The sequence below is a fragment of the Terrapene carolina genome, unplaced genomic scaffold (assembly GCF_002925995.2).
Source record: "Terrapene carolina triunguis isolate 2854851 unplaced genomic scaffold, T_m_triunguis-2.0 Scaffold95, whole genome shotgun sequence".
NCBI classification, from domain to species: domain Eukaryota; kingdom Metazoa; phylum Chordata; order Testudines; family Emydidae; genus Terrapene; species Terrapene triunguis.
Window position 1 is genome coordinate 4,046,865 of NW_020664446.1, and position 18,889 is coordinate 4,065,753.

An 18,889-nucleotide genomic window follows, 5' to 3' on the forward strand; every position below is an offset into this window, starting at 1 on the left:
CTGACCAGCAACTACACACCACACAACAAAAACACTAACCCAGGAACCAATCCCTGCAACAAACCCAGTTGCCAACTCTGTCCACATATCTATTCAAGGGACACTATCATAGGACCTAATCACATCAGCCACAGCATCAGGGGCACGTTCACCTGCACATCTACCAATGTGATATATGCCATCATGTGCCAGCAATGCCCCTCTGCCATGTACATTGGCCAAACCAGACAGTCTCTATGTAAAAGAATAAATGGACACAAATCAGACATCAAGAATTAGAACATTCAAAAATCAGTAGGCGAACACTTCATTCTCTCTGGACACTCAATAACAGACTTAAAAATGGCAATTCTTCAACAAAAAAACTTCAAAAACAGAATCCCACGAGAAACTGCAGAACTGGTATTAATCTGCAAACTGGACACCATCAAATTAGGCCTGAATAGAGACTGGGAATGGATGGGTCACTACAAAAACTAATTTCCCCCTGCTGATACTCACACCTTCTTGTCAACTGTTTGAAATGGGCCACCTTGATTACATTGGCCTCATTAACACCCCAAAAGTGATTTCCACCCCTTCTTGTCAACTGTTGAGAATAGCCCACTTCCACCTTAATTGCATTGGCCTCGTTAGCACTGACCCCTCACTTGGTAAGGCAACTCCCATCTTTTCATGTGCTGTGTATTTATACCTGCCTACTGTATTTTCCACTCCATGCATCTGATGACGTGGGTTTTAGCCCACGAAAGCTTATGCCCAAATAAATTTGTTAGTCTTTAAGGTGCCACAAGGACTCCTCGTTGTTTTTTATCCTCAGAAGGAATCACATTCCAGGGCTTCTTGGGCTGAGATCACTATAATCTGCAGGCAAGGAAAAGAAGTTCGTGGTGGCTAATTAAATACTTTGCTAAAGCCTGGCGCACTTTGGAGAGAGAAGCACATTAGCCAGGGCTTATTTTTAGCTGCATGTGTTTTCTCACCGCTCCATAGTATGTCGCACGCCCTGTGATGCAGGGTGAGATGGCTAATGAAGCAGGCAGAGCAGGGGAGGCAGGCTAGCTAACAAGGAGAGCTGCACGGATGGAAGGTGGGGTGGAAGGAGACAGGGCCATGTGCCCCAATGGAGCGGGGGCACCAGGCCTCCAGGGAGGAAGCCTTTACTATAGGATCGAAGGTGGAGTACCTTGACTTCAGCTTCCCTTTACTCCTTCCCCTGGCTTGGCCTGGGGTTACCTGCCCAGCTCTTTTCAGAAATCAAACTCTGGAAGGGGTCTGGCTAGAGGATTTTTGTTTTTTTTAAACCTGTCGGCTTAAATCCAGGCTGGCTAGAAAGGGAGGCTAGGCCGAAAGGCAGTTTGGGCTAGTGGATTGAGCAACTCCTGAGGTCTACTCCTAACTCTTATTCACTGGGTTTTCTTCCTGGCCCTGGGAGGGAAGGATCTTCTCCCGTGTTTGCTCACCAGGCCATTTGATGGGGAAGTGCTGACTGAAAGCCGATCACATGGCAGTACTCTCGTACAGGAACCTTGCAGGGGTTAGGGGAAGGTTTCCTCTTAAAAGTTCTCCCCTTTCTCTTTCCCCTCCAGATCCCCGCTAAAACGATGACCAGGCTGACCAATTTTAGCATTGACGCCCCGCGCTGGGACCAGAGCACTTTTCTGGGGCGCCTAAAGCATTTCTTCAACATCACAGACCCGCGGACGGTGCTGGTGTCGGAACATGAGCTGGACAGGGCTAAGGCGCTGGTGGAAAGCTGCAGGTAAATGGCCGGGTGGCCACTGGATCTGAAGGAAGGTAGAAGGCTGTTTGCAGCCTGCCCTTGCTGTATGTGAGAGGTAAACCTCTGGGGTGAGGAAAGCTTCCCTCTCTGTTCAGCAGTGGTATTGTACCCTCGTCACCACAAGGGGGTGACATAGCATGTGCTGGAGCAGACCGTACGTTCGGTCCAGCCGAGAGCGGGAGCAACCCCATGCCAGCCAGTAGATGGCATGTGCTCAGCCCCAGGGGTTGGGATCAGGAGGAGCATCTCACATTGCGAAGCAGAGTCTTTGGCTTCTTAAGGATCTGCACCGGCAGGTCCCATAGGGAGCTCTCGTGCAGCCCTTCCGGGTAGGTAAGGTGGTGATGGTATCTGGACATCCGAGAGGTGGTGGGGCTGGAGAGCAGGGGTCTTGCTTAGTGCGGGGATACCGAGGGGGAGAATATGGAAGCTCCCCTTTCAGAGCATATACCAAACACATCCTTGCCCCAGCTGAGCCATGCTCACCTAAGCCCATTCTGTAGACACCCTGCAGGCATGGCAGTATGCGAAGGCTGGAGATTAGCAGGAGTCTGATACTAGGTGGGGATGGTGAGCTGACAAACTCCCAGGACGTTGCCCTTTCTGTTACCTGCAGGGCTGGCCTGGTTCCCCCAGGAACCAGCCAGGAACAGCTGTTCTACGCCAAGAAGCTCTACGACTCTGCGTTCCACCCAGACTCTGGCGAGAAGATGAACCTGATTGGGAGGATGTCCTTTCAGGTGCCCGGGGGAATGGCCATCACTGGCTTCATGCTGCAGTTTTACAGGTAAGGGGCTGCAGGGGGCAGCGAGAGCCCCTTTCCCAGTCCCCCTTTAAAGCTGTCCCTGTTAGGCTGAGCAGGGAATTGACCGCAGTGAGTTGCAGGAAGCCGCGTCAGACCGTATGGATTAGCTCCCTCCTGGTGGCGAAGGGCAGGGGGGACAGACTCAGCAGCACCGTGGATTCTAATGTCAATCCCACCAGCATGGATGCCATGGTAATGGGCACGGCATAAACACCTCGCTAGAGGGGAGATGCAAGGGCCGGACCACGTGAAGAGAAACCTGATCTTCCATCTCCGAGCCTTTCTGACCACTCAGTGCAGCGTCCTCCTGAACTATTAACATGGCCAGGACCTTTGAAACCTCATGGGCAATGTAATTTCCCCAGAATTTTCAATCCAATCTCATGTTTGATCTGACCCCTGTCCCGAAACATTGGTGATCATCATGCAGGGAGACAGATGGGCCTAAGTAGCACTTTTAATACGCTGCTAGAATGTTATTTACAGGTTGTATTCTTTGCACTATGTGCTTGCCCTCGACCTTGGGGCTCACGACCTTTGGGCTAGCCTCTCAGTCCTCCCTCTCCTCTCCATATAGTTGTTGCCTGATCTAGAGATTGTGTATTAATTATATTGATTACTTAAGAATTCCCCATCAACACTCCCGAGATCAGGCCCAGTATTATTAAAATTACGGTTCAGTTGGGAACCCCGATGTGCACGGTTGCAACGCTCACTCTTAGGAAATAGCTTCTGTATTTGTACTAGTTTTATTAACACACTTAGTGAAGTTGCAAACACTCCAGCCCAGCATGGTAGATGGAGCTAATACAGAGTGGGCATCTGAGCATCTGTATACTCCCACCGTCCTTTGCAGAAGGACTCAAAGTGTTCGTCCTCCTCACCCTCAGTGTCACCAGTCGTCATCATCCTGGCATCTCCCATGTGTTACATCTCCCCAAGGCATACAGGCGGGGATACAACTTTTATAATGTGTTATGCTGACGCCTCTGTGCTTAATGCATGTTTAGGAGGGTTTTCTTTGTATTTCCTCGCCCTACTAATGTTGGGGTGCCCTTCTCCCATAGGTTACATGTTCGTTTACTTCAAGCTTATTAGCGTATATGCCAATTAGTTACCATGGCATTCTTGTGGTCAGACAACCCTCCGTGGTGTCATAGAATATCGAGTTGGAAGGGACCTCAGGAGGTCATCTAGTCCAACCCCCTGCTCAAAGCAGGACCAATCCCCAACTAAATCATCCCAGCCAGGGCTTTGTCAAGCCTGACCTTAAAAACCTCTAAGGAAGGAGATTCCACCACCTCCCTAGGTAGCCCATATCTTATGATCTAGGCCTACTCCTAGTTAGCATAAGCAGTTAAGTCTTTTGGGCTGTATGCCTTGTTTAGCCAAGCTATTTTCTTACAGGACTGAGGCCTGCAAGATCATTACTTTACTGCCTTAACTTATGCCCATGCCTGACCTAACAAATACCTGCACCGATAGCTACGCAGTCCGGGCTTGTGCCAAGCCCCCACAGCTTCCTCCTCCGCCATGTTTTGAAATTCTGGCCCTTCCACCCAGCCACAGGAGCTTAAATGTGGTCACCATAGAAACCCTGAGCTTGTGGAGGAAACGTGTCCTTGCTCTGAGGTTACAGCAAGTGAAATTACTTGTCACCATTTCTGCTAATTCATCTTTTTTTTGGGGGGGGGGGGGTTGTTAGTTTCAAAAAGGGGTGAAAGGTAAACTGGTCAATTTCACTGACCCGCCTTCTGATCAGTTTCGTTGTCAGGTTCCAGCAAGACATGGCCGGGTTGGGATCTGCAACCCGGCAGGGAAATGTTAAAACGCAGCACAAAGACACCATTTTAAAAAAAAGGCCTGCTAACATTTCTGTTTCATTAGATTTAAATCCCTCCTCTCTGCCCTGGCCTCTAACGCATCCAAATATTTGGGCAAAAAGTGAGTCCTTTGCCCAATTAAAACCATGTCTTTCCTTTGCTTCACTCGCATGTTTTTCTTTTTTATCTTATTAACCGATTCTGCTGTTGATTAAAAGCCCTTTAATTATTAACCCAAAGCCAGTCCTGGGCTCTGCCTGCTCTTTTTTTAAACTTGCCTCTCCTGGTTCCTTTGTAGCCTCTGAAATCCTGGATCCCACCTCTCCCAGCGAGTGCCGCTGTTGGAGAGAGACCGTTCCTAATCTGTAGCACAATGTTTCCTTTCTCGCCCTTGGAAAAACCTCTCCTGCTCTGGTGTGTGTCAGTGGAATTAAAAGGTTCCCCCGTGTTTGCCTTCCTCCATGTCCCTCCTATACCGTTCAAGGAGAATGTTCTGTAGGGAATGATCCTGCCCTGACGCCAGACAACAGACTAGGCTGGGACCTTTTCCAGCTCTAGTGTAGAGTCAGACGCTGGTGGGTTGGTTTGCTCTCCTCTGGGAGGAGCCTGACAAGACCTCCTCTTTAGGAGGGGGAGGAGTAAAAAGACCCTTAGCTCTGCCTCTTTTCTAAACTCGTATTGCCATTGGCTACCTGGATTGCCAGTCCCTAGGTAATGACCAATCGGATTAATGAAGGTGGAGTCTCCCTTTGCCTGAGCAATAAACTGTTTGGCTCAAGATACTCTCAGCCATTATCTTTATCCCTTTCCTGGCCTTTAAAGGGCAGAGCATCCAGTCCCCAACTGGCCTGTGAAAGATCCTCTCACTTCTATCCCCCCTCTGCCCACAGATCCCCAAGTGCTTTGCAGACAGTGAAGTCACGCTGGCAACCCAAGTGAGACAAGGAACGAATCCCCTCTGCCCCCATTTGACAGATGGGTAAATTGAGGTGCAGGGAGTGAGGAGCCCGAGGAGTCCCCATGAGTTGCTGGCGGAGCTGGGGATCTCTGCCAGGATCCTTAGTCCCACCCACACACCGTCACCACAGACCGTTCTTCCCTTCAAAGGGGTAGGGACACGCCAGGCTGTGGAGCAGAACTCAGCCAGGTTGATGTAGTGCCTGGTGGAGTGAGTGGCTGTGGGGGCGGAGCCCACCACAGCCCCGCCCCTGAGCTCGGCAGTAATGAACAAATCCCCTAGGAGCCCTCCCTGCCCAGCTGAGAGCCCAGGCTCCTGCCCGCTGCTTGGCCACCTTGCTGCTCTAGTGGAGCATGGCCTTGTGGAATGGGAGCCAGGACTCCTGGATCTTTTCCCAGCTCTGCCACTGCCTGCTGTGGGACCTCAGGCAGGTCGCTGTGTCTGTTTCCTTCTCGGCGAAATAGGGGTGATGTTTATTCTCTCACACTCACACACACGCTTTCTAAAGCCCTCTCAGGACAGGTGGGGGAGGGGTTGGGTGTGTGTTGTGTCCCCCAAAGACTGGCCCCATCTGACTCCAGACTGGCAGTGCCTGCAGCTGGGGTGGGGTCTGGGTGTCTTGTGTGTCTCGCACCCAGCGTTTATCCTTCCTGAGCGTCCCCGCCAACCCCTGGCAGCAGGGCGGCTGTGAGGTGGGCACTGACCGCAGCCTGCGGCAGTTCCCCAGCCCCAGGAAGGGGCTAGCTCAGCCCTGCGACTTGGTGCTCTGGCGGGTGGGAGGAGGGCAGCACGCACGGGCTGAGCTCTGGTGTCTTCCCCCCCGACAGGACAGTCCCTGCGGTGGTTTTCTGGCAGTGGGTGAACCAGTCGTTCAACGCCTTGGTGAACTACACCAACAGGAACGCGGCCTGCCCCATCTCGCTCACGTGAGTATCTGCCCCGGGCCTCCTGCCGCCGCCGCCCCAGGGCCTGCTGGGTTCCCATGTATCCCAGGTATCTGCCCTGTTGCCAGGAGAGGAAATGCCCTGTCGGGAGCAATCCTGCCATTCCTCCCCGGGCACTGGGTGAGATGGGCTCCTGTTTGGTCCATGACATCGCTAGGCTGTCTCTGAACAGGTGGCGGCTGAGGGGCTGTGGCGCTGGTGACTAGGCATAGCGCTGCTGTTGTCATGCCCAGGATCAACCCCAGGGCAGAGTCTAAAGGCACATGGGGCTGGAGGCTGCCTGGCTTAGATATCTGGACCTGAGTCTTTTTGACCTCACCGAAGAGCTGTCCCTCCCATGAGCCCCTAGACGCGCCCAGAGGTCCCTCTCCCCAGGCTCTATGTTAGCAGCAGTTCGTCAGAGGTGACCCGCAAGGGGGGGGCAGCCCTTCCCACCCGCCCATGGAAGGGACCATTGCAGCACCTGCTGCTCCCTGGGGTCAGAAGGCTGGTTTAACCCTTCCACTGCCATGGGAACTACCACATTGGGTGCCCTGTGCTGCCACCAGCTCCTGGTTCCCTGGTGTCACGGGGCTGGATGAGGGGCACTTATAACTGGGGAGGGAAGGAAGGGAGGGTCTGCCGGTGAACCCCATTGCCAGAGGTGCTGACTGCTGGGGAACACTAGCCCTGGGGCCTTCATCCCACCCAGGTAGATATGCTGAGTTGCAGGGGAGCTGGAATAATAATAATATATGGAGATATACCTAATCTCATAGAGCTGGAAGGGACCCTGAAAGGTCATTGAGTCCAGCCCCCTGCCTTCACTAGCAGGACCAAGTACTGATTTTTGCCCCAGATCCCTAAATGGCCCCCTCAAGGATTGAACTCTCAACCCTGGGTTTAGCAGGCCAATGCTCAAACCACTGAGCTATCCCTCCCCCGGGACATTGCAGTCACCAAGGTCCATTCCGCTCTGCGTGGACAGCGATCTGCCCTGGTGTCCTTGGCCAACACGTCCCTTCTTTGCATCACAGAGCGGCGGCGTGTGCGCCAGGTGGCTGCTGCCCTCTACCCCAGAGGTGGCTGTGCGTCTTTGGAAAGTTAGGAAAGTTGATAACTGCAGGAGCTGCCTAAATCTGATGTGCCAAGGAGGAGAGTTTAGGAGTTAGATCCCAGCAAGGGCATGTAATGAGCTGCAGGATTTCAGCACCTTAAGAAGAATATTCTGACCCCTACCATAAAGGGTCAGAAAGCATGTTACAAACACCAAGAGACGTAATATCAACCCATTTCACAGATGGGGAAACTGAGGCACGGGAACAGAATCCAGTTTCCTCACCTCGCAGTCCTGTGCCTTAACCATGAGGCCGCGCTTCCTGCGTTCTCTCCCCCAAGTGGAAATGTTCCAAGGGTGTGAATCGCAGCCCTTTGGGAGCTCCATGTGGGACTTCCAGGAGCCAATCCTGAACCTGTCTGGGAGAGCGCTCAGGATGTGTCCCTCTTGCCCCCCAGCCTCTCCCAGGGGACGGGCACTTGTTCAGGCAGCCTCTGGGAATTGCTGAGTTGTTATTCCCCCCTGTAAATTACTGTCTAGGCAAATCGGAGTGGCTTACGTCACCGCCACCAGCACAGCCCTGGCGACTGCAGTGGGACTCAACCTGTACACCAAGGTACCGCAGGGGGGGCTCCACTATGCGTACATGCTGTGGGGAAGACACTGTGGAACGGGGGTATCTGAGGAGGGCATTGGTGCAGCATGGGAGGCTCTCTGCTTGCAAACCAGGGGGACTTGCCTTTGCGGGCGCTGCTGGCTCCACCGCTTGTCAGATCCACTTCTCCGATGGTGCCACTGAGACAGGTCCGCGCCAGTGCCCAGGGTAGCTTCCCTGGGTGCATGGACGCCCCCTGCGTGTCAGGCGGCTGATGGCTATTGCAATTGAGCGTAAGCCGGCCCCAGGTTGAATGCAGAAGCAAACCTGCAGCTGCTCCGCGTTCTCCCCAAAGGCTTTCTGCAGGAGTGTCAGTTCCATGGACAAGCCGCTGATTCAACAGCCCCGTTAAAGGTCCAGAGATCTGGCATTCAGCATACACTGCAGGGGATCTGGTCTTTCCTGTCCACTCCAGGAGCTAAAATCCCCTTGCTGTAATACAGCGGTTCTCCTTTCCCATACTACACCCTTCCTCCCATTTTAATAACCCGGCGGTCACGACCCTGATGCCTAGTTGTGTTCCTTGTCCGAAGCACCTTTGCAGCTACGCGCTCGCCCCTAGCATACAGCCATGCAAATGTGGCTTCTGCTGGGACCATCTCTCTCTCCTTGTGAAGATACCAGCAGGTTTCTGGGTAGATCCCAGTGCCCAAACCCTTCTCATTGCGGTCTGCCTCATGTGCTCCTTGCGAGGCCTTTGGGTGCTGATCTTCCCAGCCCTGTTGATGCGTTCGGCAGTACTCCAGCACTAGCCCCAGGTGCAGCCGGACACAGCTACTAGCTACCAGCTGGCCAGGCTGTTGTAGCACAGGGGAGTGGGTTGAATAAGGAGTTGGGTCTCAGGATTTTTTTCTGCCTGATTTAGCGGCTGGGTCTGATTTGGGTGAAAGGTGCTGGCCGACAGCCCTGAAGGTTGGAGGGCTTCATTGAAGGCCTGGCCCATACGGCAGCGAGCAAGCTTCCCCGTGCATCTCTGCTTCTGACAGTCAGTCCTGCCCCGGGGCTCAGTCCCTGAGAGTCAGTCTGTCCTCCCTGCTGAGGGCGCCAGTTCTCACGCTGCTGGCTTCCTGCTGGGCTGAGGCCCAGCAACTCCTCTCACCTAGGGGACGCCGAGGACAGTTCCAGGCCTGCTGTGATGGCCATGCTCACCTCGGTCTCTTTCCTTCCTAGAGAGCCCCGCCCCTTGTGGCACGCTGGGTCCCGTTCGCGGCCGTAGCTGCCGCCAACTGTGTGAACATCCCCATGATGAGGCAACAGTAAGTCTGTCTCTGTTCTCCAGGGATGTGCTCCGGCCTGTGGGACCTTGTCAAAAACCAGGCAAGGATGGGGGATCTGGAACCGCAGGCAGAGGTGACTCTTATAATGAGGAGACAGGCCGTGTTAACCAGTGGTTGGAGCCTAGATCCAAGAGCCAGGACTCCTGGGCTCTGTTCTTGTCTGTCACTAGCTTGCTGTGAGGGCAGGTCACTTCCCCTCTCTCCGCCTCAGTTTCCCCATCAGTGTGATGGTACTGAGCTAGGTTGTTAATGTCTGGACAGCTCTTGATACTGTACAAAGCTTGATGTACATGTTTGATATTATTCCTAAAAGCCAGCACTTGCCTGTGCGGCTGAGAGAGCCGCCCCCACGTTCTAAACTCTCAGCAGGACCAAACGGGAAGCGTCTGCCTTGACTTGTAGCTAGGGGTTTGGGTTTGGGCTGGGTTATTCTGAGCCCGACTACGGCTCAGGTGTTTTAGGAGTAAAAACAGCTGTTGATTGGCGGGTTTAAACACACCAATCTTTGCCTTTAATGTCCCATCTGGGCTGTGAGTAGCTGTTTAGAGGCTGCTGAAAACAGGCCCCAGGGGAGGAGCCTGTATAAAAGGCCCGCTAGTGGTCGTGTGAGGTAGTGTTTGTAAGCAAATCTTGCTGGCAGTGAGTAAGTGAGGGCTTCTCAGTGTCTGTTTTCTAGGCTTTTCTGCTTTGAGGCTTTTTAACCTAAACCCTTTAACTCTCCCGCACCTGCGTGAGGACCGTCGCCAACTGGTGGCTGCCTAGGCTAAGAATAAACGTTGATCTATTGGCATGTTGCTGTGAGGTCGTCCTTCATGGAGGCCCTTGCATCTTCCTCTGCAGTGTCTGGTTGCTATCGGTGACGGGATGCAGGACTAGATGGACCATTGGTTCATGGGGGTTGCCAGACCGGACCTGACCATGAAGGCCTGTATCTGGCCTCTTTCAATGTAGCGGACACTTCAGAGGAAGGGGAAAAACCCCTTGATGGACCTGGCAAAACAGACCTAGAGAAGAGGGCCTTTCCTTCCTGACCTCTGTGGCCCTGAAGCTTGAGGCCTGGTTGTCTCTATCTTAACATGTATAATGGCATTGGGTATGGCAGCTAACGCCATCCGGGGTGCTCCTGCTATGGTTACTGAACCAGCAGCTGAGCGTTCTCTGCCGAGGGCCTGCTGGCAGCTCTTTCCCTCTGATAACGCACCAGGACCCAGGTTCTGAGGTCTTGGTGAGCTTGATCCAAGTTTGACCTTTATTTGTCCAGCTGCGCGATAGCGTGGCAGGCCTGACGCTGTGCTCACAAGGATGTGTGTGTAAAATTTCTTTCCAATGGCTGGCCTAGAGGCTAAGGCACCTGCTGTAGAGTGATCCTGGGGTGTTCTCTCTTAGCCCATGTGCAGAGGCCTGCCTCTGTGGAGCTGAAGGAACAGGGGTTCTGCAGCGGCTGTCTGATCTACTGCCGGCCTGTCTAATGAATCCACTGCGGCAGAAACCTGACTGGCTGTGATTGGGCAGGTAGAGGGGCAGTATCTGAGAGACTTTGTACGTGTGGATGGTTAGTTTGCCATGAGGGGCCCAGATGCTCTGGGGATGGACGCCATAGAAACACATGAACTATGCGGTTAGACCGATGTGTGTTATTGATGATCAGATTTTCCCAGCTCTTTAAAACCAAACCTGCGTCTCTCAGTGACAAAATCCTCCTTTCCCCTGGAGGGTTTTTCAGTGGCTCTCCAGCACTTGGAGTGGCTGGTGGGGCTGGGGTATTAACAGATAGCAGAGCTGTCACCACGCTCCCGCAGTGGTCCTGTGAGATGGGTAGGTGCTATTTCCAGCAGCCTCCCATAGGTGGCAGCATTGCACAAGCCGTTCATTTCACCCCCTCTGCCCGTTTCGTGGCCAGAGAAGGGCAGCCCTGGGGTTTAGCGATAAATCCTGCATCGGGATGATGACGAGGGGGCCGAGCCGGTTACCTGATCTCCCTGCCGGAGATTTACTGGGACACGTTGTCGGAATCGTGTATTAAAACACTGACGGGCGAGTCTTGCTATGGGTGGTTGCAACTGCTTTATTCTGACGAATTTGGCAGCAGAGGGGTGGGCCAGGAGTGGATAAAGACCAACACAAAGTGGTCTGTATGGGTAAAAACAGGCCGGGAGTCTTAGTCACCATGGCAAAACTCTACTTTCCTATGAACGATCATAGATCCCAAGGCCAGGCGGGACCCCTGTGATCCGCGAGTGTGACCTCCTGGGTAACGCAGGCCAGGGACCCTCCCTGAAATAATTCCTGTTTGAATTAGGGTAGCACCTTTCAGTAGGGTGCAGGGAAGGGGCATCAGTTGTGCCAGACAAGCCGGGTGGGAGATGTCCATGCCATGCTCTGTCTAGCTGGGGTTATTGCGGGTAATGCCAGCCTGGGGTGCTGCTCCAACCCAGGGAAAGAGATGATAAATGAGGGAGCCACAGGTGATTTGGGGTAGGGCACATTGTAGCACCCAGGGACCCCACTCATGGGGCCGGGACCCCACTGTGGTATGTGCTGTACAAACACACAACAAAAACAGAGACACTGCAACCCTTCCGCCCTCCTCGTCGGCCCTTGTTCACATGGTTCTCGGCCACGTGGCAGAAGGTTTGAAAAGGGCCCGATTCTCCATTGCCCCCCTGCCTTCTCCTCGCTCAGATCAGATGACTGCCCTGCCAGCTGGGTAGCATTTTACACCCACAATGCAGTGGGCTGCATGATAACACCAAGGTCAAGGGCCAAAGCCTATAAACCCCCAGGGAGCCAATTTTGGAGGTGTCTGCAGCCCCTTGTGCAAAGGTAGAGTAGGTGCGGCCTAGAGTCGGGGGGAGGGGAGGCTGTTGTGCTAAGCCGGGGCGGGGTGGAAGGTGTGGACCATTCTGCCCTGTTGGAGGGGAGGAGAGGAGGGCCCATCCTCTTTTCGTGGGGGGTGGATGGGGTGACCCAGGAGGCTGGGTTTGAGGTGCTCATGGTTCCCTGTTTGTGTTTAGGGAGCTCATTAACGGGATCATGGTGACAGATGAGAAGGACTGTGAGCTGGGCCATTCCAGGGTATGTCGCGGAGCAGGGCGGGGTGACTGTTGCCAATGGGTTCTGATGGCCTGGCTGCTTTGCTCATGTGGCCCCGATCCTGCAAGCCGAGCCGCCTGAAAACACATTGAATCCTTTTCTGGGATCGAGTCTCCGTGGAAGCTGATGCCGCAGCTGGCACGGGAACGGGGGTGGGGTGCGGGGCCCGTGAGACAAACTGCAGAAAGGTCTGAGCTCCCCGCCTTGTCAACTTTCTGATCCTAACTCTGCCATCGCAAGGCCAAATCCAGCCGTGTTCGCTCACGTTCCCGGGGGGGGGGGGGGGGGGGGTTGCGGGATGGGACTGGAGTAAATGACACAGCTGCTTCAGACCTGGACACCCCCTCTCCCCCAGCCACCCACCAGCCCAGCTGGTCACGTTACTGCCCCATCAGATGTAGCCCTTGGAGGGGCTTGGCTGACTGTTCTTGCTTTTTAGGTCGCTGCGGTCAAGGGGATTACCCAGGTGGTGGTCTCCAGGATCGTCATGGCAGCGCCTGGCATGGGTGAGCACCAGCGACACTGCCCCCGCAATCTGGGGGGGAGACAGAGGAGGCAGCCTGCAACCAGCCAAGCAACCCACCAGTACATGGGCTGGTGGGAGGCAGAGGAGGGAGAAAACTAGGGCTGGGAGCCATTTGGGCGCAGAAAGGGTGGTGCCTAGGATATGCCAGTCAGTAGAGTAGAAGGTTGGGAACTGCTGATGGCTGGGGCCTAGTCCCGGCTCTGACACCCAGAACCGCTTTCTGCCTCAGTTTCCCCATCTGTACAATGGCCAGCGTGCCTGCCTCTTGGGGTGGTTTGTTTTTGTGTCTGCAGAGCGCGCCAAGACCCTCTGATGGAAGGCATTGTATAGACAGTCCAAGTATTGCCTGTTTGGTCTAAAGGATCATTCCCTTCTCCTCCAGCCCCTGGGGATTCCCCACACCCTTGTTCTTTAGCTCCCCTCCACCACCACCCACGCACTTGGATGGCCCCTTGACTCAGCCACTGGATGGAAATCTTCCCCTGGTCATGGTGCCCCTCTGGTACCTGCCACCAGGGGGCTCTGCAGAGCGACAGGAGATGCCCCCTTCCTTTCCCTGCCCTTGGCTCGGAGCAGGGGTGCTTGCTCTGCTCCCCAGTCAGAAGGTGAGCCGGGGCAGGGATGTTGGCCCTCCTGGGTGTAAGCGACTGGCAGGGGTGTGGTGGCTCTGACACGAAGCGTGTCTCTGGCCACTGGGAGCCAGGCAGGGAGATCTCAAGGGGTGACCTCCCATGACAGCTTTTTCCTTGTGGTTGGATCTCGCCTTGCTTGGCCCCTGGCTCTTCAGTGAGCTCGGCTGGCAGAGAATGGGGCGGCTGGGCTGATAACATCCTGACTCCTCTCTCTCTTTCTGGCTAGTTCTTGTGCCGATTCTCATGGAGCGGCTGGAGAAGTTCCCCTTCATGAAGGTGAGTGGTTCAGGAGGGTCTGAGTTCCTCCTCCATCATCCCCTTCCAGTGGCATCCTGTCCACATCCATATCCAGCTCCCCTCTCCTGGTAGTCAGACCTCCCCATGGCTCTGTTACCCCCTCTTTTCTCCCTTTGCCCCCCCCCCCAGACCCTCTGTAGGGGTTGGGTTCTCACCTGTGCTTTCCTCAGTTTCCCCCGCCTCTGCTGGCCCTCTTGGGTTATGGGGGCCCACTGGAGCTCCAGATGACCTTAAGGGGGCCCCAGAAAGCATGTGGGTATCGGGGATATGAACAAAGGATTTGCCAGACTAGATCTGGTCACAGATCCACCAAGCACGTTGAGCTCCTTGGGGGAAAGACTTCCTTTGCCCCTGGCTGGGTTGGACGTTCACTGTGATAACTTCAGGGACGACGTTCCGGGCTCACCTTCTCCTGGGCTGATTTCTTTGCAGAGAATTCAGGTCCTCCACGCGCCTTTACAAGTGATGCTGGCTGGGGGCTTGTAAGTATCTTCCTTCCCGAACCGCCACCCTTCCTCAGCTCTGGCCTTGCAGCTTTGGGTTCAGAAAACAACCTTCTAAAGAACCCAGTCAGCGTCTGGCCTTAACAGGAGCAAACAGCTGGCTCTTTCCAGGCAGGGACTCTGAAAATCTCTTTCCTTTCCCACCTTCTGTCAAGCTCAGAGTCCAGGGCTTCCCTGCCACAGATAAGAACCTCAGTAGTAATAATAAATCATTAGTGGATTCTCCCAGTGCTCCTTTGAGGCAGGTGGTAATTATTACATCCCCATTTCAGAGCTGGTGAAGCAGACACACAAATGCGAGGGGGCTTGCGATTTGCCTAGCGCTGCAAAGTGAGGCAGAACTAGGCGATGGAACCCAGGAATCCTGAGGCCATCCCCTGCTCTAACCACTAGACGACATTCCCTCTGTATCACAAGCCCCAACAGCTGGGGAGGAGAAGCTGCTCGCTCCTCTGGTGTAGGGTGCTTGTCCCATCCTTAATGGCACCAGTGAAACCCGGCTGAGTCACATGGGGGCCGTGCCCCACTTCACTCCAGCACAGCACGTGACGATCCCTAATGTAGACAGGCCCCTGCTGAATCCTTGTGTGACTGATCTCCAGAAGTGAAGGAGAAAGAAGCATCAGGAGCAGACCAAGGATCTGCAATACACTGGGCCCTACTGCCATGCTGTGGATCAGAGGAAGGGGGAAGGACCATCTTTAACCCAAGGAGAAGGTCCCCCTTGGTAAAGGTTGAGCCCAGGGTCCCTGCTACGCTGCAAAGGAGCAGATGCTAGACCGTCCCTTCCCCAATGGTATTCCCTCTCCTCTGTGTCTAAATCCCCTGGACCCAAGCAATGCTAACTGCTGTGGGCTCTCCAGAGGCGTGTCAGGGACCATCCCCCAGGTTCCCGTAGGCCCTCGCTCTCCGAGCTGCCCCAGCTTCAGGGGAAATCCAGGGGTTGCCAGCACTCTGGGGAATCGGGCCTGGAGCAGTTGTGACAGTCAGAAGAGGGAGCAGTCTGCCACTGGGACAGGGGGCCCCACAAGGGAGGTCCTGCCCTGCACCAGGGGTTGGGGGCCCAGGCTTCATCCTACTGGGCATGTCCATCCCTCGGCTTTTCCAACCCCCATAGCTGTAGCATGGGAGTGTCTTGTGAAATCAGCCCTGGGTCTCCTGGAGGAAGAGAAGCATTATCCCTGTTTTACAGCTGGGGGACACTGAGGCACAAGATAGATTTGCCCAAGGTCACATACCACTGCGAGTCTGGGTGTGAGCTGGGAATTTAACCCCGATCTCCGGACTCCCAGTTCAGCCACCTTGCCGGAGAGAGCTGCACGGAAGGACGCTCCGGAGCGAGAAGCCGCTCTGCCGGGCTGAGTGTGGGTGGCCAGTTTGCTGGTGTTTGTATGAGAGTCCGGGGCAACGTGCTCGCCTGCACCTTGGTGTTAATGAGGCAACTTGGACTTCACCAGCCCGGCTGGGAACTGAACGTTGGCCCCCGCACCAAAGTGACATTCACCAGAGCAACCCCCAGGGTGCTCTACTGGGGTGCAGAGCTAGATCACGCCAACCAGCACTGAAATCAGCCAGCCACTGTGCCTGGCCACTTAGCTGGCATGCCACAAGCCACGCTGGGGCCTTTGAGGAGAGGAGGTGGGGAGCGGAGCAAGGATTCCCCAGGGCTAACTCCCCACCTTGTGGGAGCTCGGATGACGGCGAGGGGTCCAGCTCTCGGCTTTGCACCCCCCAGGAGAGGTGACTTACGGGGGCTGTCAGTGTCACCCAGGGTTGGCTCTTGATCCTAGAGCGGACGTTGAGTTGTCGCCAGTAACGCTTGGGTTTTCTCTGTCCTGCAGCCTCCTGTTCATGGTGCCGGTTGCCTGCTCGCTGTTCCCACAGAGATGGTACCAGCTGCGCTGCTTCTCCCCCCCTGAGAACCCCTCTCCCGAGCTATCCTCTGCATACCCCGGGGGGGCGCGGGCATCTTCTGGACAGGCCTGGCCTGTCCCTGGGAACTTGGTCATCTTGAGGGCTTGCAGCCAGCGCTGCCCTTCCGAAGGGTTTGACCTGTGCACAGATGCTAATCCCCACGCTGTGCGCTCTGTCCTGAGTGGGGGAATGGGGGACATGAGTCCCCGTCTCTGTGCTCTGCCACCTGCCCTGGGATTGGGGCCCAGGAGGGGGCTGGATTCCCCGGGTCTGTGCGCTCTGCCCCCTGCCCTGGGATTGGGGCCTGGGAGGGGGCTGGATTCCCCGGGTCTGTGCGCTCTGCCCCATGCCCTGGGATTGGGGCCTGGGAGGGGGCTGGTTTCCCCAGGTTTGTGCACTCTGTTGCCTGCCCTGAGAGTAGCTCATATTAGCCGGTGACTTGCTTCCATGGCCACTGTTAAGATCTGGCTGCAGAAGGCCTGCCTCCTGCCCACCCCACCCCCCGGCCAGCTGGAGAGAAGGCCCTACCCAGACCAAGGACACTTCCAACAGGGTCAGGGAAAAGAAGTGCAGAGCAAATCAAAGCCTGACTGTCCGTCTCCTCTCCCTGCAGCTCTCTGGCGCTGTCTAGCCTGGAGCCGGAGCTCCGAGCCTCCATCCAGGCCAAGCACGGGGACTGCGTGCCTTACGTCTATTTTAACAAGGGATTGTAAATCGAGCATCTACCTCGGGAGCCGTCCACGGCCCTGCACCGCACTCCGTGGGGCCACCTGCGGCTGCGGGGCTGTACGCTGGAGACGGGCTCAGGACATGCCAATCAGACCTGGATCCCCCACCCTGGCTGCCAAAGTATTTGGGGGGTGGGGGGGGGGAGACAGATCTGGGGGTGACTTCTGGCTCCTCTTTGGTTTAACCCTGTATCTTCTACTCCCCCAACCAGATTTGGGGCCTGCCCCTGAGTGACTGACACCTGCTGGGGGCGCTACGTCTGTTGCACTGGTGCTGGCCTGCTAGTGGACAGAAGCGGAAATGCGCCCTCTTCAGCAAAGCCGTCACTGGGCACCATAGGTCAACACATCCCTGGCCCTTAGCAGCGGCTCCTCCTTGTCGCGGGCTAATCCAGGGAAGCACAACTCCTTCTGCCTTAACCCCTCCCGTTGGCTCTGACCCATGGGAGGCTGGAACAGGACCTTGGCGTGCCCGGATCCTGTTCTCTTAGTCGTTGGACTGATGCCACCTGTTACAAAGTGCCTGAGAACTGGTCTGATTTGCTGTAGGTATCCCAGCCAGGCCCCCCGGTGCAGAGCACGTGGCTGAAGGCTCTTGCAGTCCTGTGCCCCTCTCTCTGTGACAGATTACTGCTCTGTTCCCCTGTTTAGACGGCTCCCTCCCCTGCCCTTGCTCCCCCTGCCTAGCAGGATGGGGGTAGCTGGGGTAATATACACATGGTGCTATCTCTCTTCTGTTCAGGGAGGCAGGATGGGTTCTGCCATCCTTGTTGCGGGTCATATACAGTACAATCGATGCCAGCTTCTGCCCTTCAGCTGGGAACTGAATTCTGCTCTCAGTTAAACAGGTGCCATTACTCCAGCTACACACCAGATTAAGTGAGGTCAGAATTTGGCCCTGGTCTTTGTTCACCTGCCCTCAGAAGGCACCAGCCTCTTCTGACTAAATAACTAATAACCAAATGTGGTTGCAGTCTTAAACAGCCATGGCCTTTCTGTAAACATGTAGGGCCAGGCTGTCAGCATTTGAGCAGTGCAAACAGATAACCGCACATGCAGATTGAGCACTTGCATGCACAAGGAACAGTGTGTTTTGAAAACGTGTCCCTCACCCTCAAGTATTTTAGGTCCTAGATTTGTCTTGCTTTGCAGTCCATGCAATGGAGTGTGAAATGCCCTGATGTTTTATGCTCTCTTTTTTTTAAATCCACACTACCCTTGCCTGTAATTGGAAGAACAGATGATCACCACTGTTTGTGTAGGTCCTACCCACTGCTCAACACTACCCTTGGAGCTGTGCTAGCATCAATGCAACTGGGCCACAGAGTGGGGACAAGGGGGGTGATCTCTGTAGATTTCAGCCTCCTTTAAGGTGAGGGAGGAAAACTTCCTGATTCACTAGAAACCTGCTGGATAAGGAAATGTTAGTTGTAAGCTTTTGAATGGGAGAAGTTGTTACAAACAATGGAGAGGGGGGGAATAAAATCTGAGGATTTTTAAAACTGTCGCCAACACTGCTGTTGTGTTTTATGTGGGCACTTGCTTTAAAGCACCTGCGAGGGATGTCTCTGTGTATTTCTGATGGCTGCTGCTGGTTGCAGCCTGAACTGCCTTGCGATTTGGAGCATTTTGAGGATCTGAATGTTGGGAGTCCAAATTCTGCCTTCACGTGAGCACACAAGACCACTCCCTGCACGACTCTCAGGTTCCAGTTTGGTCTGTGCTAAGCCAATAGAATTACTGAATGGGTGACATTTTGATGATGCTTCCCACCCAAAGCACTTTACTAACGGATATACAAAGTTGTCCATGAGTGTGTGTCTATATCCTTAGGTTTCACTTCACCCAGCACTGAAATGCAGCCACCTCTGGGGTGGAACGTGGCAGCTGTTTAGTAGCAAATAGCAGCCCTGCA

At 54.8% G+C, this 18,889-nt stretch overlaps 1 protein-coding gene across 1 annotated transcript; it reads left to right on the plus strand.

Annotated features, from left to right (window-relative positions):
* Positions 1 to 1,592: 1,592 nt before the first annotated feature.
* On the plus strand, positions 1,593 to 18,481 carry SFXN2 (sideroflexin 2). Its single transcript, XM_029911353.1, has 11 exons — positions 1,593 to 1,762; positions 2,400 to 2,570; positions 6,197 to 6,295; positions 7,890 to 7,965; positions 9,175 to 9,260; positions 12,296 to 12,356; positions 12,814 to 12,880; positions 13,759 to 13,808; positions 14,262 to 14,311; positions 16,174 to 16,221; positions 16,860 to 18,481. The coding sequence occupies exons 1-11, from the start codon at positions 1,605 to 1,607 to the stop codon at positions 16,957 to 16,959; spliced, it is 966 nt and encodes a 321-aa protein (XP_029767213.1). The 5' UTR covers positions 1,593 to 1,604; the 3' UTR covers positions 16,960 to 18,481.
* The last annotated feature ends 408 nt before the right edge of the window (positions 18,482 to 18,889 follow it).

Coding starts and splice junctions, on each gene's coding strand:
- SFXN2 (XM_029911353.1), top strand. CDS start 1,605: ATGACCAGGCTGACCAATTTTAGCATTGACGCCCCGCGCTGGGACCAG. Junction 1,763..2,399: donor GCGCTGGTGGAAAGCTGCAG/GTAAATGGCCGG, acceptor TGTTACCTGCAG/GGCTGGCCTGGTTCCCCCAG. Junction 6,296..7,889: donor GCCTGCCCCATCTCGCTCAC/GTGAGTATCTGC, acceptor ATTACTGTCTAG/GCAAATCGGAGTGGCTTACG.